This window comes from Sciurus vulgaris (genome assembly GCF_902686455.1).
Source record: "Sciurus vulgaris genome assembly, chromosome: 5".
Classification (NCBI taxonomy): domain Eukaryota; kingdom Metazoa; phylum Chordata; class Mammalia; order Rodentia; family Sciuridae; genus Sciurus; species Sciurus vulgaris.
This window is the reverse complement of record NC_136465.1, coordinates 167,718,414-167,741,454: the sequence shown is the minus strand read 5'-3', so window position 1 is coordinate 167,741,454 and position 23,041 is coordinate 167,718,414. Positions and strand designations below refer to the sequence as shown.

Here is a 23,041-nt window from a genome sequence, read left to right as displayed (position 1 = left end):
CGTGTCTAACTCATGACTGTCCGAGTGCAACCCACACAGGTGAAAACTTATAGTAAGTTTAAGTAATATGTCAAGACCTATAACTCATGAGTGTCCAAATGAAACCCACATAGGTGAAAACTTATAATTATAGCAAGTTTAAGTAGTAAGTCAAGACCTAAAGATAACTTGGGTCATTCTGCCTTGTGCTGACCAATTTTATCTGAACTTGATTTTGTGGACCTTGGGGCCACTGAGCTGTCCAGCCTCTGTCAGGGCAATCTGTCTTTTTCTTATCAAAGGAGTGGTCTTAGCCAAACTCTCCTCAGCCCTGTGAATAAGTAACATAAGTCGAATGGGGCTAGGATGAGTTTGTGTAAGTTGTTTCTTTAAAAACAAATAGAAGAAACATTCTCTTCTCCCTTTACACAATCTCACTGGAAAATAATCGTTTTGAGAATTAGCACGTAGGCTCAGTCTGTCAAATCAACCTCTGAATCTCCATGTTCCCGCCACTCATATCTACCTGCCTCTTATCACTATGACAACAAAAGATGCATTCAGAATGTTTAGGACAGCTTCCAAAACTGGAAGCGACCTAAGTGCCCACAAGCAGGAGAGATGGAATAAAATATCATATTCTACACCATTATGCAGCATTAGGATGAACAAACCTTAACTACATGCAGTGATACAGGTGGATTTTACAAACATCCTATTGAACCAAAATGCCAGTCATAAAAAGGGTGTGTGTTGTACAACTCAATTGATATGAAGTTCAGAAACGAATAGATCCAAATAGATCCGAGGTCTTCACTGTGGGGATAGTGCAAGGAGATTCTGTGCTGCAAGGAGATATTTTGTTCCTTGATCTAGGTTTTAGTTATGATAGTGAGTTCACTTTGTGAAAATTCATCACACTGTATACCATGGTTTCTGTGCTTTTCTAAATGCATTTGATTCATCATTAAAATGTTTGCTGATAAAAGCAAAAAAAAAAAAAAAGTACTCTGCACATCTTGGTTAAAGGTATTAACCAGTCCCCAAACTCTAAGCTCTTGGCCGTGTCACAGCCTTGGCCAAGAGTTATCCGTGAGATCAAGTGTGAAGTGTTCTCTTGAAGGACTTTACCCCTGACTTGAGTTCCAACCGCTTCCTCTGCCTAGAACAGACTTCTCTCTACTCCACCACCCAGAGCTCTCCGGGGCAGGGATCATTGTATTTTCTCTCTATCCCTGGCACCTGGCACGTCCAAACTGCTCAACAAATACTTATCAAATGAATGAAGAACCTTCTGCACAAACTTTCTACAGTCCTTACTCAATCTCATCCACACTCTGACAAAACCCAGCAACATCCGCAGAACGTTTCGGGTGGAAGGATTCCCATTTTCTCTCTCTCTTACTCTCCAGTAAAAGAGCTTTTAGGAAGGAAAAATTTAAAAAGCAAAAGTAGACTACAGAACCTTTTAATTTATTTGATCAAAAGTGAGTCCCAGGTAATATCAGCAGGGGATTTTAAATGAAGTAGTTTTAATAAACTCGCCTTCTTATGGGGTCATGCATGAAAAGACTCCAGCGCTTCAAAGCAGAAGGAGCCACGTGGTGACCGCGAGGTCATTTTCATAAACATCTCCAGGATGAATGCCTCCTGCTCCCAGGAGCTTCCTGCAGAGCTGCAGCTCCGAGCCCACTTGAGCTTTCTCTGCTCCAGACCAGCAAAGCCACGGAACCACTGGGGGACTGAGGAACAAATCTTCCCGTTTGGCTAGTGGTCCTTGCAGTACCAGTGAAGCTGAGGAGATGCAGGCAGAAGCCAGTGGGGACTCAGAGCGAAGGGGCACAGTGTCCATGGGATTCCAGCAGCTGCTGGAACAGGTGAAAACCACCTTTGAAGTTCAGCGTACACGTGGTTTTGTGGAATCCTGTCCCACTTTCCTTACTGTACCGAGTCCTAGTCGTATTTCCTTCTCTCACCATTGTCCCCTCAACACCTGCTGGCACTGTGGAGAACACTGAGCTGAGTAATAAAGGTGGAACTGGAATCCTGCCCGGCACAAGTGCTGTAAGAGTCACGTGGTCACCTTGGACCTCAGTTTCTCTGGCAGGATGAAGGAAGCATGTGGCCTGAATTGACTCAGCCAGCCTTAGCCTTATTCTTTGGTTGCTAACGCATGAAAGCAGGCTACACATAAGGAAAGGGAGAGAGGGAGGAAGAGCAGATAGCAGCAGATCACCTCTTAACCCGGGCCTCACGGCCTTCCCTTTGCCAGGTCGGTTTGAAGGCAGTTCCCCTTGCCTGTAGGAGGGGTCTCCACATGCTGAGAAGTCCCTGAGTGGGCTCAGGTGCAGAAAGATAGAGTCCACCAGCACACAGGAGGGAAGGCTGGCATGAGTCCGCTCTGAAACCTGTCCTCAGGGAAACCTTCCAGGGCTCCAACCAGTTACCCAGTCACTTAGAGGAGGTGCGCCCTGTGCTGGGGGGTTGTCCTCAGAGAGGCCCTGACTGCCCTGACCTTATTGATGCATGGCCTCTTCCCAGGTTTCTAGGGACAAGATTGTGACCTGTGATCTTCTCAAGTCCTTGGGACATTAACTGTCAGTTCCTCCAGGAGCTACTGCTTTGTTTTGGTTTGAAGTCATTAACTCCAACTGGGTCTGGTCATGCTTCATGTGAGCACGTTCACAGACACACTTACATGCACACACACACACACACACACATTGAAAGACCACAGTTGGAAAGTGAGATTTAATGTGACACTTACAATGTAAGGGCCTTAATTTCTTTTCTTTTTTAAATTTTATTGTATTGGTTCTTCTTAGTCATACCTGACAGCAGAATCCATTTTCATAAAATTATATAAGCACAGGATAGATATTATTCTAATGAGGACCCCATTCTTAATGTCTTCATTAGTGGAATGGGGTAATTCAATCCCCCTTGCAGCTTTTTTGGTTTACATTTTTTGGTTTTTTTTTTTTTTATATATATTAGGAATTGACCCCAGGGGTACCTAATCACTGAGCCACATCCCCAGTTCTTTCTCTTTTTTATTTTGAGACAGGGTCCTTCCTAAGTTGCTTAGGGCTTCACTAAGTTACTGAGGTTGGCTTTGAACTTACAATCCTCCTGCCTCGGCCTCCAGAGCCACTGAGATTATCGGCGTGCACCGGGGCACCCAGCCTCCCTTGCAAATTCGTTGCAAGAGTCAGAGGTCTTGTGAGCAAGCTACCTGCCTCCAGTGGACAGCAGCTGCTTGAAGGATGACAGGTCTCATCATCATTGTCACCACTTTTGCCTTCGTCTTGCAATTGCACTGGCAAAAATCAATGTCTGCCCCATACAAAGAAATTTTAGAAAGCACCCTTCTCTCTCGCCTCCCGGCAGATACCTCCTTGCTTTCCCTGCATGGTCGACTATAGAGCTATCGCTACGTATGAGTTTGGGGAAAAACTGCCCTCTGAGCACAGATGAAACAGTCTACCGCTGGACCAGCTGTTCACAGGGGAAGCCTTTGATTTTGAACTTAATTATTAATTCACTTATTTCGTGTTGGTCTCTGTCTCCTGCAGAGCAGCTGTAGGTGAAGCCCTGCGGCCCCACACACCCCAGGCTGCAGGCCCTGTCACATCTAAGGCCTCTGTGCCGAGCATCCAGGGCACAAGGCCAGCTCCCCACTCCCAGCCCCGATGGCAAACATGGAAATGGGCAGATTACCCAGCAGCAAATGCCAGGCAAAGGCCAAAGTCAAGCTTTTTGGCACCACCTTCCTCCTGAGAGCAGAAAAGCAGCATCAACATTGGACTTGGGGCATGCATTTCAAAACCAAATCCATGTCATTTCAGCTTGAAAAGGCCCAATTTGAGATGGAACCATTTTCTATATTTTAACCAGTGTGCACTTAAAAAGCTTGCCTCCACTTTGCTGTATGCACATAATTCGTATTAATTCAAGTGGGAATTATGCAAGTTCAGTGAGTGATAATTAGGCACCTTAATGAGGAAATGCATAGTTTCTGTGACTGTTGTTTATTAAGCTTCTATGTACCACTTCATATTGAAAAGCCCTTTACAGTCATTAGTTGGGATATCTTCCCAGCACCCTAGGAGTGAGGTCAATAAGTAGCTGGAGTTGTGTTTCTCTTGGAAATGTTGTTTTCCAACTCTTTTTGGTTATTTAGAGTTCTGTTTCTCTTGGAAGGGCCGTTTTTCGACCTTTTTACCACCTAGGTACATTCTTCTAACCTTTGAAGAAACAGGCAGATTCCCTCATAAGCTGCTATCAGTGTGATTAGATTTCACATTCTAAACAGACTCCTTAGCTGCTTAAGAACATAATTTATGCACATAATTTGCCATGTGGTGGATTTTCTTTCCTTTATTATTATTATTTTTTCCTTCCCTGTGGTTGTGTCTCTTAGCTGCCACTTGCAAAACCCCAGGGGGTGTCCTAATCACGCTGGTAGTGACACCATAAGCTGACCAGTCAGAAGACTGAGGGGGAACATGGGCCTAGAAATATGTCAAAATGTTGCCAATATTTCAAGTGTCTGATGCATTGCAATACCCAACAGGATGTTGAAGATTTTTCAATTGATCTTTAAATTCAGGCTCCTTCATGAATTACCAGGTCAGGACATTAATGATCAATTACTAGTTCTCAATTCAGCATTAATGGATTCTTTTCCTGGTATAAAAGATGTGTTTTTTTGGTGGTGGTGCTGGGCATTGAACCCAGGGCCCTGTGCATGCTAGGCAGGCACTCTACCAACTGACTATATCCCCAGCCCCTACAATATACTTTTGGAGACACACTTAATTCTCTAAAAAATGTGGGATTGCCCCATGTTACCAACAAGGAACCAGGGCTCAGAACCTTTGTGGCCTTTTCAGGAGTCGCGTCAGCAGTGAGTGACATCAGGACTCGTTTTTCCCACTCAATGCAGTCGTTTCTCTGCATTCAGCCTCCCCTTCCAGGGTGGCTCCAATAGCACCTGTGTCCCCAGGATTCTTTCTGCTGCATTAGTGTGAGGACATGAGGACATTTATTATGTGACTAACCTGTGGCTAATTGTAGATTCATGAGCAAAGGCGAATGTTTTTCCCTATGCTACACAACTTTAGGCATCCTCTTTTCACCTTCTTTTTTGGGAGAACAGGTGGAAATGGGTCATTACCTTTGTAGGTCTGCTGCTCTAGTGTGGTGGGAAGAATCTGCTACCTGATAGTTGTTCAGCAGCCCGTTCCAGTGAATCCACTGCCCCGCAAGGACAAGCCTTTTGCCCTTCACTCTTGCTGCCTCTCACCTAGATATCCCTCTGCACCCTGCAGGTAATGGTTTAGGCATCGTTTCTTTCAGAAGCTTTTCCTTGATGCTTCCTCCTGACCACAGCCATGCCCCCATCCCCCCATCCACAGCTGTCCTGCCACCTCCCATGGATGGGTAAGATGCGTTTGTCTTTTTCTAGTTACCATCCTCTTCCCTGTTAGGCTTTGCTCCCCATAAACAAGGATTGTGCTCCACTGACCACCCAGTTCCCAGTTAACCCAATGAATAAAACAGTAGCTTCTCAGAAAAAAAAAAAAGTTTCTTGAATGCACTACCGTTCCAAATGCAGGGCCCATGATTAAAGGCCAGGCAGGGCCCCAGTGGTTGGTTTGTAAGGTCAAGGGCAGCTCACCAGCAAGCCTGGGAGCTGTGATTGCCATGTGTCATTGTGCCAGTTCTGCTGGAAGGAGCCATCTGATGGAAGGGAAAAGAATTAATTTGTGGCATAACTCAGATGGATCTGCTCCTAGCCAGGGGGTCATGGCTTATTCTTGAAACCAGTTTGAGATTCTGGAGCCTTTTTTTTTTTTTTTTTTTTAATGAAATGACCTTAAAAATCAACATTTAGGTTGACTCTTCTAAAATGGATTTAGGCAAGTCCACTCCCTTGCTCAGAACCCTTTGCTAGCTCCCAGCTGTCCTCAGCAGAACTTCCCAACTGGTGTGCCACACAGGGGTGACAGGTACCAATACAGTCATTCCCTGAGCCATGGGGCACTTGATTAGGGCCAGGGGCAGCTAGAACCCCTGGATCAACCCTTCTGTCCACAAGCCACCCAGTGGTTTATTGGAATATTATTTTAAGTGTAGGAAATGGCATGGAGATGGTTGGACAGCATCCATGCGTCGATGAAAGACTTCCTAACCCATTCCCTGCTCACCTGTTGGGGGTCGTGTTCCAGCAGTTGCCCATTAGCATTCTATTTGAACCATCTTACCAGCGCACTCTTTGGGTCATGCATGATCCGTAACATAATGCCATCTCCTACCTCCATCTCTTGGTCCATGTTGCTTCCCCCCTCCCACCTCTTACTGCCTGACCGATCCCAGTCCGGGCCCACTGAGCCCTTCCACCCCGAGTTCCATTCCTAAGCCGTGCTTATCTTCAGTGATTTCGGTCATCACATGGAATCCTAGTAGTGTGGGAGTCATAAGACGGCCTCAAATCTGTATCCCCACAAAAAGACCTGACAAGTGTTGCGCCTCCCAAAAATATATGTTGAACTATAGATTTCAGATGTATCCCGTGAGACTGGAAAAACAAGGGAAGAAAACCAAGTACTCCTCAGTAAGTAACTGTTGAATGGATAAATGGATGAATGAATGAAAGAAGAAAGGTAAAAGCCATTTTAAGCATGAAATGGGTGAACCTCAGTGAAGACCTGACTATAAGAGAGAGGGAAGATGGAGTAGTTGGAGGCATTTCAAGACAAGTCGCCCCATCCACACAAGTTGTTCAAGTTGTCCTTGTACAACTTTGGAGGCAGTTCCTGGCTAAATTCTCATGCATGTGCCCGAGGAGACCTGAAGTGCGATCAGGATGTTGACAACAGCAAAAACATAGGACATAACCAAATACCCTCCAGGAGGGGAATAAGCAACTAAAATTGTGTATGTATAAAATGAATGAAGTAATTGCCTATTTGAAATATTAACATGCTTAAATGTTAAAGAAGTAAAAGTGAGTGAAAAGGCAAGTCCTAACAGGAAATAGGTGATGCAGAACACCAAAACCAACATATTTTAGTTGTTATCATATGCATGGAGAATAAAAATATAAAACCAGGCATTTACAGGAAGCACAACCACCACAGGATAGTGGTGAAGGTAGAGTAAGTTGGAAGATCTTTTGATTAACCTCTCATTTCTTTTAACAGCAAATGTGACATTGATTGATTGTCTCTGGGTGGTGGGCATTTTTTTACATTAGTTTCTATACTTTTCTCTTGGTTGGAAATGAGTTATCATTTTTAAATTAGTTAAAATCACATGAAATTAAAGTCTGGGTCACTGGGATAATGGTCTTGTGTTTCTGCATTTAGTCCTCTGTCCTTTTATGTTTTAACAGTAGACATTCTTTATTCAGAGGCAGCAGCTCCAGCTTCAGCCCCATCTAGCCCCCTGAGTACTCCTCTGTTCTTGACCCCACCCCATTTTCAAGTAGTCTAGCAAATAGTGCTCAGTCACATCCGCCACTGAGGCTCCCCAAGTCTTAGCACCATTTAAAAGCATCAGTTCTCAACTCAGTCCCCAGAGACAGGTAGATCTACAGCGAACCACCCTGGAGACTTCAAATGTTCACTGTTTATAGCTCTAAAACCCCCTCCTCCATTTTTTTTTCTATATGTTGGAGCCTTGATCCAACCTAATTAGAATTAGTTTTTGCAACAAGATGTAATGAAATTCTCTTTCACACATTTGACTAGAGTCTATTTTTTGCATCAATCACCAGTGACTTACATCACGATATTCTCTTTAACTTGTAAATGTCTTTCCTTTTTCACCTAAGAAGCAATCGAATAATACATCTGTGGCAAATTTTACTGTTTCTAAAAATATGTCCATATTTGGGAGACAATTTCAGTGGTGTGCTAGAGCTCGCTCACACAGCCTGGGAGGGCCAGTTGTTTTGCATTTCTTCCCAGCTCTGTGGTTCAGTGACACACACAGCTAGCTTGAAATGACCCAAAATGGGAGTGTTTACACAATGGAAATTGGCATGTGCTTCCAACAAGGTTGGTTGTGTATCCCTAGTATAGTTGGGGGATAAAGGCCCCTGGCCTACCACATGTGCCAATTCTCTGAGTAGTATAGGGCAAGCAGCGTCCCCCTCGTTTGGCACATGTAGAGGTTGTTGCATTGGCTCTGGGGTGTGTAAGTGGTAGAAGCTGCACCGGCTTTGAAGTCAGGCCGATCTGAGTGTCTGATGTAGCAGCTTTTGATCTGTGAGTTAGACAAGCGCCTGAATTAGCCTCTCAGTTTCCCCACCAATAAAATAAGGATGATGAATAATATCTTGTAAAGACCTTGGGAAATATAGTACCTCATACTATTTTAAGGAAATAGTATATGCAGAATCCCTAACGAAGCCCAAAGGAGATACACAGTAGATAAAATCAGCCTTCTGACTTATAAATTCTTCCCATACCCATAGATGTGTTTTATTTCAACTCTGTCGACCAAACACCCTTCACTCGATGGTGGATATACTTTTTCTCCAAATATGTACCACTTGATTAAGTAAAAAGTCTTCGAGTCACCATTTACGTCTGACTTGGGGAAATCATTCTTCCCAAAGTCTTAGAAGTGTATGTGCCAGGTATCAACTGAGATCATTTTTCAACTTCCCGGAGTTTCCTCTAGCGGCCATTCTGCTGAGCTAAGCATCCTGAGGAGGATTGACTGGGGGGCCCCTGGATGTAACAATTCCATCCACCACATCGACTGCAGGAGCCTGCAGGGACATTCCCTGGCTCTTCCTGTTCTGAGCTCTGGGCTTTCTCTGCACAATTGGACTGAACCTGTTGGTAAACAGCTGCTTCTCAGCCACTGGCCTAAGCCAAACTGTGCTTTCCAATTAGATTTCAATTAATTGTAGAATTAATTAATTGGCCTGAGCAATATATTTAGTTGGGTAAGCATTCTTGAAAATACAAAAGGAGAGACAGCAGAAATTTCCAAATCTCCCTCCCTCTACCATTCCTGATTTACCCAGATCCCTCCCCACAAAAACTCACCCTAAGAAGGTGGAAAAGGGGAACAGTCGAGCTCCCATTCCTCATTTCTTGTGAACCCCAAGGTTTTTGAGCTTATGTTAGAAGACCCCCGTCAGCACTGCCTGCTGGAAGTCGAAACGTGCTGGCCCTGCACAAGCTGAAGAAGACCCTCTGGCCGTTGGGAGCATGGAGACCAGCCCCGTGGCTTGTCAGGAGTTGTTAAGCGAATTTGCAACGATATACTCAGAATAAAGTCAGGGAGGAACTGCTTTCTGTCTGTAAAGATAAGTGTATTTAGGCCTCAAGTATCAGCCATTCTAACTAAGGGTGTCGAATCTCCAGGGGAAAACGCAGGGGGAATTAACACTTGTCAGAAATGTACTGCTTGTCAAGTGCAAGCCATCGGGATAAAGCATGCCTAAGCCTGCCATTGTAACCACATTTATGTTACGGTTCAGTGGCATAAAGTCCATGCACAATGTGGACTTCACCACCGTCCAGCTCCAAAAAGTGCGAGGCTCGGTCACCCACCTCCCTCGCCTCACCGCAGCCCTGGCACCTTGATGCTTTCCTGTGCGATGAAGATGCCTTGGAGGGAGACTGAAGTCTCTCAGCAAGCACCTGGCAGAGCCCAGGGTTGAACATGCCTGTGTTCGTCTCCAAACGCGTGTCCCTGACGGTGAAGCCTCACCGGCTGAGCTTTTGGAGAAAAACTATTCTGCAGCGGTAATTAGGCCTCTTCTCCGTGCCACAGGCTATCCCCGGGAGGCTGTGGCTGTGCCGTGCAGGCATGTCGGCTCTCTGTCTCACTGTTACCTTTTGCTCTCCTATCCTGTGCCATTGTTCAGGGGTGATTCTACTGCTTCTGGATAAGCTGCGGAAGATGAAATGGGAGCAGATGTGGAGACTGACGGCAGAGAGGGAGCTCATGGGCATGCTCTCCACATCCTTGGCTGACCAGGTGAGTGGCCAGGTTAGAAGCACTGTTATTCCTGAGGACCTTGGGTTGGTCAGCATCCAGTGTGTTGTCACTATAACAAATAACCTGCGATGATCAACTTATCAACAGGAAAGGTTTATTCTGGCTCAGAGTTTCAGAGGGTTCAGTCCTTGGTCTGTTGGCCCCATAGCCTTGGGCCTGTAGCATGGCAGCACACCATGGCAGGAGCATGAGGAGGAGCAAAGCCAGAATGAAAGAGAAGAGGATGAGGGAGGCCCCACAGTCTCCTTCAAGGGCACATCCCCAGTGACCTAAAGACCACCCCTTGGACTCCACCCTTAAAGGTTCCACCACCTCCAATAGAGACTAGCGGGGGACCTGGGCCCAACCAGGCCTTTAACACATTCCGGGTGCAAACTTGCAGCCCAGGTGCTGTTGCTCATGGAGACCTTAAAGCAGCTGGGTCTGAATTAGTTTTCCACCTGTTATGTGGCTCGACATGAGCAGAGCTGCCTTGCACCTGGCGGGCTGAAACACAGCACCACCATTAGTCTGTCCTCTTGGTTCATTTGTTTGTTCATTGAGCAGATTTCACGAGCATGGCAGACACTAGGCCATGCTCAGGAGAGGGAGTTCAGCGATGAATGAGGATGCAGCCCGCGGCCTCAGGCGGAACCCTGAGTTGATGTCGGTCCACTGTGCTGAGAGGAGGTCGCCGTCCTTGTCAGAGGCATGACAGGGCCCACTCCCCACAGCCCCACTGCGTGTTTTCTAGTCACGTTTTTGTGCCTCCATGGCGAATAAGCCTGATCTGTCAGGCTGAGATCCTGTCCTGGTGACCCTGAACTTGAGGGAAGTGCACTTAAGTGGGAAGGACAAACTGCCTCGCTCCAGAAACCTCCCTTTCATCCAGGCAGCCTGAAAAACCCTTTGAGTCCATTTCTCATTTTGACCAAGAAAGACCGGGGCCTCCGGTCTTTGTTGCCATTGGATCTACCAGGCCACCCGAGCTCTTGGCCTTGCTGGGGGGTTGGTGGCCGTCTTGGGAACACAGAGATGATCCCTCTGGATTTCTGCATTTCATCACGTCACCTCCCCAAATCCGTGGCCCTCGTTCTCCGTGTTTCTGTCGTGTTCAATTGCCTGTTCCTCGAGTTCCTATACAGTTTTCTGATACAGAGGAAACCAGAAACTCTGCAGGCTTACTTTTTTATTTTTTAAGCACTGTTATTTGGGATTTCTCAGAGAGCCAGAAACAGATTTCCTTTTCTAGAAGAGATACAGTATAATAATGAATGAGTTAAAGGCAAAACTACTCAGGTGCTCTCTTAAGCCTGAGGGGAAGTCATCTCCATCCTCCTGTTTGAAGTCACCACGACTCAAGTGTGTCCCCCAGAGCTAGCAACTGTGTGACCGTGCCCAGTGAGGAGAGTTGGGTCAGCCAAGTCCTGCTGCAGAAGCCCATAATTCACCTCCTGGTGCACCGTCTGCAGTTGGTTAATAAGTGTGACCCCTGAGAGCACCTGGAGAGGAGCCCGGAACAGGGGAGGGGTCCAGAGACGTGAGAGCTGGCTTTGAACTGGGAGTGCATACCCCAGGCACTGTGGCCTGCAGGAGTCTAAGGAGCATCCATCACAAGCCCACCAAAAGCCCCAGGAAGAAACTGCTAGAAGGGAGGAGCTGTAATTTGTCTCAGCCCTCTGGGTGAGCCTGGCCCCTTGTCATCACATGGTTACCTCCCTAGGAGGCTCAGGTGGATAACTCAGGGCTTCTGGTCGGTGGGAGGGGAGGAAGAGACTCCATTTATCATATGCCAGAGAGCATAGGAAAGACGCTCCCTGTCCGCCCCTACATGAGCTCACTGCATGATGCTTTATGAGGCCGGCCAGTCTGCCTGCAGCATTCCCGGTCTCCATCCAAACATTATCCCTTGGTTTCTGGAGATAACAGGCCAGAGAAATGCCCGCAGCCTGAGCTGTCCTGTGCCCAGGCAGGACGCTGGAGGCACCCTCCCACAGGGGACGTGCTGCCTTGAGAGCCAGAACTGCAAATGGAACCTGCTGCCTGCCTTGACCCTGCTTTGGCTTTTGTCCCCCAGGATATTTTCAACGCCGTCATCAAACAGAACCCTTTCCTGGTGTATCAGCTGCCCTGCTTCTGGAATGTGCAGCTGTCGGACCACACCCGCTCGGAGCAGTGCTACAGAGACGTGTCTGATCTTAAGGTAGGGTCAGGACAGGCCTCCAGTGTTGAGGGACCCATCCCCAGAGGTGGGGCGAGGAGCCGTGGTAAGCAGAGGGAAGCCAGGTGGGGGACTTGTGGGCGCAGATGGCTGTGAGCTTTGTGTGCAATGTGGTGAAAGAGCTGAGGGCTCTAAGGAACAGAAGGGACTTGCTTTCTTAAGGCTGGCTCTGTGGGTGTGTGTGTCGCGCGTGCGCACGTGCACCGTGTTGGGCTTTCTGGAAAGCACACAGTCCCTGGAGTCAGAACCAGCTTGTATGATTATTTTTCTTGCCATCTGCTGCCAGCTGTTTTGTTTCATGTCACCTCCCCAAATCCATTCATTTAAGTCAAGTGAAAAATAAACAGCGAAGTCCTGGTCTGTGCCAGGTGCTAGAGATGCTGATGTGAGTGACTTCCTGTTTCCACGTCACTGTTGGCGTAGAGGAAGTGAGAAATGGGTCAAGGAGATAGGTGTAAAACAAGGAGAGACAGGTGCTACAGTAGGTGTGTGAGGTGGGGCGGGGACGAAGCCTGGATCTCATTCCTCTTTCTAGAGGAGGGACGGTGACAGAAGAGTCTTCATCATGGCTCTCTAGGTACCAAGACGAGGCGCCTCGGTTCTCTACCGCCGTGGATAACACTGCGTGACCAACCCTTCTAGCCATGGCTCAGTTCAACCACCATTTATTCAGTTGCCGAGTCTCCACATTGGGTGGTTTTGATCTTCCCTGGTTTAACCAAGTGTCCATGATCAACTTCAGTTCAGATGGCTGGTGACAGGGGCAACTCAGCTCTCCTCCAGTGTCCCCTCTGTGCCCTCAGCAGGCCATCTGATGTGTTCTCACAGTGAAGCAGAAGTGGAAGAGGAAGGCCTAGTGCACAGGAGAAAATCTTGTATCATGGTAGCGAATATCCCATTGGCCAAAGTCATCACGTGGCCAAACCCACAATTCACTGGCTACAGGGGGAAGGGGGAAGAGTTGTCTATAGCTATTGACAGACCGGCAGAACATTGACAGACAGCTGCTGACAGACAGACTGAACGTTGTCCTGTCTAATTCCAATTTCCTCTCTAGTAACCTGCCAGAGAAGGAGTAGATAAAAACATTCCTGGAGAGGTTGTTTCCTTTGAAATTTGCATTCATTGCCTTGCACACTGTAACAACCTGACTTGGAAGTTTTCAAAAAGAAAAGGGCTCTTAGACTTTGCTTTCCTAACAGTCACCTGTTTCCAGTCGGCTCCTGGTCCACGTGCGTGTCATGTCTTCTCTGTACTCATTCAGTTTTCTGCTCTTTGCTTGTTTTATACCATAAGCATTTTCTGGGTGAGCTACACAGTATTAATACACACACCCACTAGTTCCATAACAATCCGTTCCTTACCCACCACCCGCTAACACTTGTTCTCAAATATAAATCGTGTTGTTAGGGGCAACTTCAATCTCTTTCCTCTTTGGTGGCTCCCTTCCGGTGAGTGGAATCACGAGGTCAAAAAGAAAGAACTCTTGTTTACTACACTTCAAGTTTATTGCAAAATATTAGAAAGTATTTGAAACACATCCACATCCTTCATTCTTTCAACACATATGCAGTTCCTCGTACACCCCATGTTCTTGTTAGTCGTAGGAAAATAGATGAAGCAGGAATATTTTGAAGAATCCTGTGTACTAAGAAGTTTGGAGGGGAGGAAAATAAAACCACCCCTATAAAGAATACCTGAAAATGCTGGGTTAAAATGGTTTTTTTTTTTTTTATGATGTTTTGAAAGCATAATAGATCAGTCTACGAAGTAAGGAAATCAGAGACCAGAAACCATGGTAGACTGAGAGTCCAAAGGGTAAGATTAAGCAAGGAGCCTCTGCAGAAAGCATTTGCTCTTGGGGTGATCTGCTGACCCCTGGGGGCTGGGAGTGTGGCTAAAAGGTAGGGTGGCATAAACTGGAGTCAGCCTTGTACCTGGTTCCTGAAGCAGTGGTTTAAAAACAAACAGACACAAACAGGAATGCAAGAAAAGGAGAAAATAAAAGCATAGGGAAAAAATGAGGGGCATAAAAAGCAAGAAATTGAGAGGATGGAAATCAGTCCAAATATATCAACAATCAAATAAATGTAAAGTAATTGTGATAATGAGGGGACCAGTTTTCAGATTGGAAAGAATATACTATCTGGGATACACTGTTTGCCAGACCCATACCCAACTCATTGTGATCTGAAAAGGCTGGCAGTAAAATTATGGGACAAGATCATCAGGGAAATATTCAAAGGAGACAAGGCCAGTCATGTTGGTATCAGACAAACCATCAGTAGGGAGAGAGGTGGTCACCACTTAAAATTAAGAGGTTTACCCAGAAGATGCAGAAATTCTAATCTTGGATGCACTTCATGCTGTAGCACTTGTATCTTTAAATATATGTGTGTAGAGAGATGTAAATATATCTACATATGCATTTATATATATTTAACATATGTTTACATTCACGTACACATGGCTCACTAGAAAGAAGTAGATAAGTCTACTATCATAGTGAAAGATTTTAACATATCCTCTCTGAGTCCTGAAAGATCAATCAAAAAACTTGATAAAAGTATAGCAAACGTGAAGCATATAGTTAACACACTTGATGGTCTGGGCAAGTGAAGAACCTTGTATTTAACAATTAGAGGATGTACTTCCTTCTCAAATTCGCATAGAACATTTGCAAAAAACATTACCACGTAGCAGACAATAAAGCAAAATCCTAGTACATTTTAGAGAATTATATCATAGTTATAATTAAATTAGAAAGCCATAACAATAAGATAAAAAGCATGTATTTGATTAAAATTGAGGACCCGTTTCTAAATTCCACATGGTTCCAAATGGAAATCATAACTGAAACCAAAAACTACTTAGAGACTCAATGAAGACAAAAGCAATACATGTCAAAATTAGTGGGATGAATAAACATGTAGGGAAATATATAAGAGAAGAAAGATGAAAAAATAATATTCCAGGTTTATGACTTAGGATAATATATGAAGAACATTAGAGCAAATTCACAGCAAACTAATAGCAAGACATAAAGAAGGTTAGAGAAGAAATTGATTAACGAATTATTCAATAAAGCCAAAAGTTGGTTCTTTGACAGGGACCAATAATATCGACAAAGCAATGGCAGGATTCATCAAGAAAGAAAGAACTTACCGAGAAATGAATGAGGTGGCTTGAATTCAGATTCATTGATGCTGTCTGTAAATGTGCCTGAGCCAGCAATTCTGAGTTCTAGGAATATAGCAAAGAGCAAACAATCTGTTTGTGGAACTTTCAACTCAATAGATAAAGCAGAGTGGCAGAAGAATATCAAATACTGTGCGCAACATTATGTCGATACACTTAAAAGCTTACATGAAGTAGACAAATTCCTGGAAGTGTATTATTTAGCAAAACTGATTTAAATATATATGTGTGTATTTATGTTATAATGCCTGTATTATATTCCCATTAAACCTTACAAAGAACACAGTACCCTTAGATGCTAGGAAGAAATAATTCCTACCACTTATGTAATCAAAGAATATTTCCAATCTTAAATAAACTCTTTCTGAGAATAGGAAAAGAGGGATACATTTTAACCTATTCAGTGAAGCCAGGATGTCCTCCATACAGAAATTACACAAGGAGAGTTACAAAAAAGGAAAAATAGAGTCTAGTTTTACTAGTGAATACAGATGAAAAAAATCTTAGGCAAAATATTAGCAAACCACATCCAGCCATGTAGAAAATAGATAATACATCATGGCCAATTTGGGTTTATTCGAGGAAAGACAAGGGTGAGCTAACATTTAAAAAATCCACAAGTATCATTGAGCATGTTAATAGATTAAAAGATAAACTCCATACCATCATCAAAGCAGATGTGGAAAATTTATTCGATGAAATTAAACACTCATTCATGTTCAAAACTCATAAATAGTAACTTCTAAAAATCGATAGCAAATTTCTGCTGAGCATTTGCTCTGGGATGTGCCAGCTGATTAATAGAACAGAGCAGAGAGCCCGGGAACACCCACACCCTTGTGGAAACTTCACATGGGAAGAGGTGCATTGCGTTCACTAGAGAAAGGATTACATTTTCCATAAATGGTGCTGAGACACCAGATTCTCCAGATGGAAGAAAAAATTAAAATGGATCCCTGTCTCACACCATGCACAAAATTCACATGGATTATAGGCCTTAAACCAAATTAAACTCTTATCTTAAAAGAGACCTGGAGGCTAGTCCTAAGACCTCAGAATAGGAAAGAAATTATTCAATAAGACACCAGGACACCCCCCACCCTATGCTGATCAGCTGATTGTCAGTTAAAACAAGAATCAGAACAAATGAACCTTTATTGACTCTTTTTTCATCTATAAGTCATATTTCTGGGTCTGCTGATTGAGTGCTGTTGTCTGACATTAACCACCATCATTTTGCATTTTCTAGGGCTATCAGGGTACTTTTCTTCAAAGTGGAACAAGGACTATAACACCTTTCAAGGCAATTGGAGGGACCCTGTGTTGTTTCCAGTTTCTTCCATTCTTTTGGCTCACCCACACTTAATGGAAGGCAAATGTTTTTCCGGATTTATATTCCTTGAGTTATCGCAAAGCACTTAGCTTGTCCCTTACAGAAACACCAACTCTCTTTTTTGCACTTACATATCACTAATTCAAGTAATGTTTAATTAGATTTCCAATTACATGAGAAACACAAGGAATAAAAACACCTTTCGTAGCCAACATAGCTCACTCCTGATAGGCACAGAGCTCAGCATACTGCAGCAGATCCTTCCAGATGCTACTAGGGACACGCTTCCTAGCTGCGAGCATCTCGCCTACCCTGGGTGGCAGCGGAGAACTTTGTACTGAGGTCAGTTAAGGAAATGCGTTTTCACTGAAGAGGCAGAAGTAGTGCGTAGGCTTTTGAAGTCAAGCAATTCTGTAAATTCTAATGATAGTTCTCCTTCTTACCAGCTGAGGGACTTGAATAAATCACTTAAGGTCTTCCAGTAATGGAGACCATTATTCTTGGCCCCAATCTCAGCCAGGCCTCTTGAGGGCTTCTAGAAAAGCACTTGACTTTACCTCCATCTTTTGTGTTTCAAAGACCTTCATTTTTATCTCTGCTGTTCTAAGCCTTAATGACTCAGCCTTCCCTGACTGAGTTTTAAATTGAAAGGGAAAGGGAGGAACCCAAGGAGCATCTTTGTGTCCCTTTACCAAGAGCACAAACTCTTGGAGACCAGCAGAGGGGCCCTGCACTGGTTTGGAGAAGGGAGAGAGGGACGGGGTCTGTGAGACTTTGTTCCAATCCTGGAGGCTTCCATGGGCCATTAGAGAATGAAGCACTGGCCAGTCACAGTTGGTTCTGACTGGGAAACAGCAGGCAGAGGTTCCATCCTGGGTCTGTAGGTGTTACTGGAACCCTAGAGCTGAGTAAGCCAGGGTTCCTGCCCTCAGGAAAGTCACCATCTAGTAAGAACCACTCGGTGAACAAGTGGAAAGTTCCAGAACAGCTTGCTGAGTGCTGTGATATAAGGAAGTGAAGGTGGCTACCTAGCAAGAGGAGGGACCTGTCTCATTGGGCAGGGCTTTCTGTAGAAACCTGAGCTGCATCTTTACATCCAAACTCCCAGATGCCTGAACTCTGCTCCTTCCTCATCTTCTGCCCCCATCCCCTTCCTCGGCCTGGGCATCTTCGCTGCCCCTCTCCCCATCCTGCCTAAACCACTGCTTCTCCCCTGCTGTGCCCTAGAGCTGGGAGTGACTGCAGGGCTACGTGAGGAAAGATGGGAAGCCGAGTGCAAGTCAGGAGCAGTGACATGGATGTGAGTGGCAAGCCATGGGACCTGCACCATCTCTGCCGGAAAGAATGTGGGATAGACAGGGAGCACCTTTCACAGGATGTCGGCCGCCCCAGTTTCATCCTCGACACCAGAAGATGCAAAGATCGATTCGCTGGGAGTGGTGTTCCAGCCATGGCTGCACCAAATCGTAACAAAAGCTTAAACAAGGTGAATCGTATTCAGTCTGTTTTCTAAATCAGGAAACCAAGGAACCTGTGATTAAGTCTGCACAGATCACTTGCCCAGAGTCAGAGCTCAGTGGCAGAACCACGATTCCAACCCACACCCCTGATTCCAGGTCCAAAGCTTTCCGTGGGGCAGAGGCTGAATTTCTCCCTGAACATATTTCCAAGGAAACACAATATGTGATTTAAGGATTCCACAGGACTGTTCTGTGTGCCCCCTTTTTGAATTTAGTAGATTTCACAGGCTTGCTCCAAAACAGAGATCATTAATACAACATTGTCTCCTTGAAAGAACGTGTGAATTTTAACCAACAGATTCAGAGGCTGAACTTTAGACCCCAACCCATTCATAAATTGGGAGTCAAGTACACCTAAAGGAAAGCCCAAGAGAATCTTACCATCTGCACAGGGAAGATTTACTTTCCTAGAGGGAATTGGTAACATTTGCATAGAAGGATAGTGTAGAACTCAGGTTTTAAAAGACTTGGCAGTACTTAGAGATGTGTTGGTGTCCACGTCTTTTGAGGAATGAGGCCCCCTGGGCATGAGCATGTGCCATGTGCCACAGCAAAGCAGACTGCAGTGAAACCAGAGGCGGAGAAGCTGGAGAGAGGGTGGTAAGGAGGACGAATGGTAAGATTAGGATGGATGGAGGAAGAAGCAGCAATGGTTTGGGGGGACAAGATCTAAAATCTAGAATTTCCACCTTCCGGGCAGATCTCTCCACTTGAGGCCAGTGGCCTGTTTAATTTTACTTAGCACAGGTACTCCTGGTGTCTTATTATTTCCATGCATACTGTTGCCACCAGTGCCATTGAGGAGTACTCCTGATAAACAGGAGCCTACTATCCCCTGTTTGGGCCCCGGCACATTGTGGCTGTGCCTTGGATTTGCTTGTACACCTACAGCATGCTTGCCCTAGGCCAGCTCTGGGGCTGTCATACAGTCTTTAGCCTGTCTTAGCCACGTCTCCTCATCCAACAAAATGGGAAAGCGACCACGACTTTACAGAGGAGATGTGAAGTTTCAAAGGGGTGACGTGCCAAGCAGCTAGGGCAGCCCGTGAGACCTAAATAAGTCTGTTATGGTTCAAATAAGAAATCGGCATCGCCCCTGCTCTCTCTTGGAATTTTGTTCAGCTTGGTGGTCAGAAACATGTCCATAGAGGTTCTTCTCATTCATCTGTCCCAACACTCCATTTCACAGATGAGGAAACAGGGACCCAGAGACAGGAAGGGGCCTGCCCGAGGCTAAGCCCTGGTTGTGGTACAGCTGGAATTGGCACCTGCACTTTGAATCACGTGCCCTGCTATCATGCTGGAGAATGGCTTGAAAGCAGACAGGGCTTTGGGTGTGACTGATGTAAGTTATCCACCACTGGCTTTGTTCCACTTAGCCGATGTGCCTCGGATAAAGTCACTCCTAGGAACATCAGCAGGATTCCTAGAAGCAAGGCACCTGGAAAATTACCCTACTACAGCATTTTCCAGAGTATATATCAAAACAGTGCTTAGAATTGCTAATGAGATTTCTTCAAATGGGGGGGAACTGAGTTCTAGTACCATGTATAAAATATAGTGTCTGAAGACCGGCAGTAGGAAATCCAGTTGGTTTTGTTGATTCCTCAGCTTCTCTCAGTGGCATTCTTTGTTGACACACGGAATAGACCTTTTTAATTGTAGAATACTTTATGGGCAGGGCCCTTAGAAGCCCACTGTAAGAAACAATTCCCCACATAAATCCAAGCTCTCTGAATAAGAACGAGATTTTCAGAGAGGGAAGCACCGTGCAAGACAGTGCTTGGTGACTGTAGAATGGAAACCACTGGCCAGGAGCCTCTGGGGAAGGTTCAGGTCCATGGCATTAGCACTGGGCCTCAAAGCCAGTGGACTGAGCCAAAAGAGTGGTCTAGGAAGAGTAGGAAGGTCTCTTTCCTGGACTCTGGAGAAGACCATAAATCCAGAGGCTCATGGGTTCACGGTCAGGCAGTGAGCAGAGCATGGCTGAGGCCAGCACAAGTGCCTGCTTTAGGTCCCCAGTTATGGTGAAGGGGGCCAGGCAGATGGCACAGACAAGCATCTGAAGACCCAGACTACACTGGAGGAAAAGCCTGCCAAGCAAATTTCTGTCGGGCAGACCACCCAGGACTGAGTGCCACGTGTGGAGTGCAAGAATTTGAGGATGTGGAGTCAGGCTGAGAATAGAGAGGCAAGGTCACCATGATCCCTGCCCTCAGGAGGCCCACAGTCGAACTAGGGACACAGGAGCTCCAGCAGATAATTCCCACACAATACGGACAGGAGTATGCAGTGTCCTGGTAAGAAATGGGAGTTCTACAGAAAGGGATGGCATAAATGAACCCAGAGGTCTAAGAGAACACAGTGTCCCTAGAAATGATAAGTGGGCAGGTGCTAAATGGAGGGCATAGGGTCCAGGCTCTGTGCTCTACGGAGGAGCTTGGTTTGACCTATTGATCATGGCACTGAATTACTGCTGAACTGACCTGTTTCAACATACATCTGTTTTTATTACTGTACATGGATACGTGAGACCATAGAAAGTCTACTTTATTATATGTTTGAGTAATTTTAATTTATTAATAATAAACCCTTTTACTCTTAGGGGAAGCATTCTTAGTATTAATACTTTAAGCTATAACATCATTATTGAATGCCCTTCATTATTTTCGCAATGTCGATATGGTTCTTTATGCCACAGTAATTCATAGTCTAATTTTTAAGGCATGTTATATAAAAGTACTTGTTTTTAATGGTTATTATTGCAAAAGAGATATTGCCCTAAACTATGCAGATCAAAATGGGGAAAAGTACATTGTTGACTATGCTGATTAAATTTTAGAGTCATTTTCTTCCAATTCAATCCAAAAATCACATGCATATTTTGGTAGAACTCAAATTTAAGTCTTTCTTGATGACAACCATCTGGTTTTTGCTAATTTATTGATTTTTAATACCTTCATTTTTGACAAACCTGCTCAAAACCCATTGTAATTATTTATTTGGAAGTTAATCTTGATGATTAAAACACTTGTTTTGAAGTTTTTGAAGTTTGTAGAAATGAGGGTTTTGATAGATAACATTATTTCTGGCTTTATAATCCCTTTACCATGGAAACTGTGTCAAACATTGATTTTTCTAAAAGCCGTATCTATGTCAGAAATCTCTTTCTACAAGTACTTATTTTTTCATTCATTACTGCTATATCAAAGGCTCAAACTAAAAGTGTATTTTTTTCAAAAGTGTGAGATAGCATACTACTAACAACCTTCTTTTCACAAAAGCAGGGCTGTGTGTGTCACCTGTACATACTCCATCCCTTAAGAGTAATCCAGAGAAGCTCTGTGTGGTACAGATTTTTGGTTGCTACTCATGTCGGCAGAGAGTGTTGTAAAAATTTTATGAGATTTTCAATTGGACTTTTATAAAATTAGCCAAATCAATGGCATCAAATAACATTTGTGCATCTGGCTTTGAGTTCTTTCCTGTAGACTTGCCTATCAGGGATGTGACGCTGGGAGTCCACTCTCTGTTGGTACCTGGAATTGTTACTCCATTTAAAGCAAACCCACCTTCCCTGGTTAGATACGTGCTCTTTCCGTGAAATGTCCTCATCATCATTATAGAAGAAATTTACTGTTCCGGATAGAACTTCTCCGGGACATCGTGCCACCGTTTGTTTATTTCATTATCTAACAGAGTCTAGCAAATGCCTCAGAATCCTCTGTACTTTGGTTTAGCTCCATGGCAAAACTCCTATGAAATTTAATAAAAAAATGAGTTTCTTCAAGCCTTCGGCATTATTCCCCATCACTTTTTATTCTTGCAATATTTGTTGACAAAGGAATTTACTTCATTTCATGACTGTATTATCTTTTGCAGTTTTGTTTTGTTTTTTTCATCTGTTTTGGCTGCAGCAGAAAAAGCAAGCGTTTCTCCTAGTGGACTTTTCTAGCTTCCATTTTTATGAGAGAAATCTCCAAAGAGACTTCTAGACCCTTTTCATCTAGTGAAGTGAAACATTATGAAGTTTCTGTCATAAGACTTTCAATTAAAAAAAAAAATGATGGAGACTTGTCCTGACCGTTCTGGAAGCCTTGGTTGAAACATTTTGCTAGTCATGTATCTTGTACCAACAGGAAGTACGATCTCAAGTCATAAAACACACTCAGGGTGAAGTTCTTTCCTAACTGCAGTGGTTGTAAATCCATATTTCAGATGCTCTTGAGAATTTAAAGTTTTGGCCAATTTCTTGTTCCATCTCATTAGGTGCTCATTTCTGCACTTTGTGAAGGACCAAAGAATGAGCTGGAGCTGGAAATGGGCATCAGCTCAGCTGTTGGGCCGTTCCCGTGAGCTCATCTTACTGTTAGTCTGCATTCCTTTGGAAAATCTATTTTTTTTTTCTTTGTAAACATAAACCTTTCTTTGGAAGAATTTGAGACTTATGGGAAGTTGCCGAAGCATAGAGATAATTCTTTATACCACTCATCGATCTTGGTCCCTGGAATGTGAACATCAGCTTGCACTGGTACTGCGTTGGGGAAAACCAGCAAACTAGTGTTGGTGTATTACCATCACTAACCGTGGGCTTCATTGCAGTCCCCCTGTTTTTCCATTACGGTCGTATGTCCTGAGTCTCCTGTGTCCTGTGGCAGTTTTTCAGTCTGTTCTGGTTTTCCGTCACTGACCTTGATAGTTTTGTGGAGTACCGGTAGGTAGTTTATGAAGCACCTCTTAAACTTGATTTGTGGTTTTTCTCATGAAGAGGTAGAGGCTGTG

General features: G+C 44.6%; 1 protein-coding gene across 7 annotated transcripts in view; it reads left to right on the top strand.

Annotated features, from left to right (window-relative positions):
• Nucleotides 1-23,041, top strand: part of LARGE1 (LARGE xylosyl- and glucuronyltransferase 1) — a 493,033-nt gene that overhangs the window by 411,361 nt on the left and 58,631 nt on the right. For all 7 annotated transcript variants that reach the window (XM_079141602.1, XM_079141604.1, XM_079141608.1 and 4 more), the window contains 2 exons: nucleotides 9,875-9,987; nucleotides 12,065-12,190. In XM_079141602.1, the coding sequence (XP_078997728.1) occupies nucleotides 9,875-9,987; nucleotides 12,065-12,190 (239 nt within the window). The remainder of the gene's footprint in view (nucleotides 1-9,874; nucleotides 9,988-12,064; nucleotides 12,191-23,041) is intronic.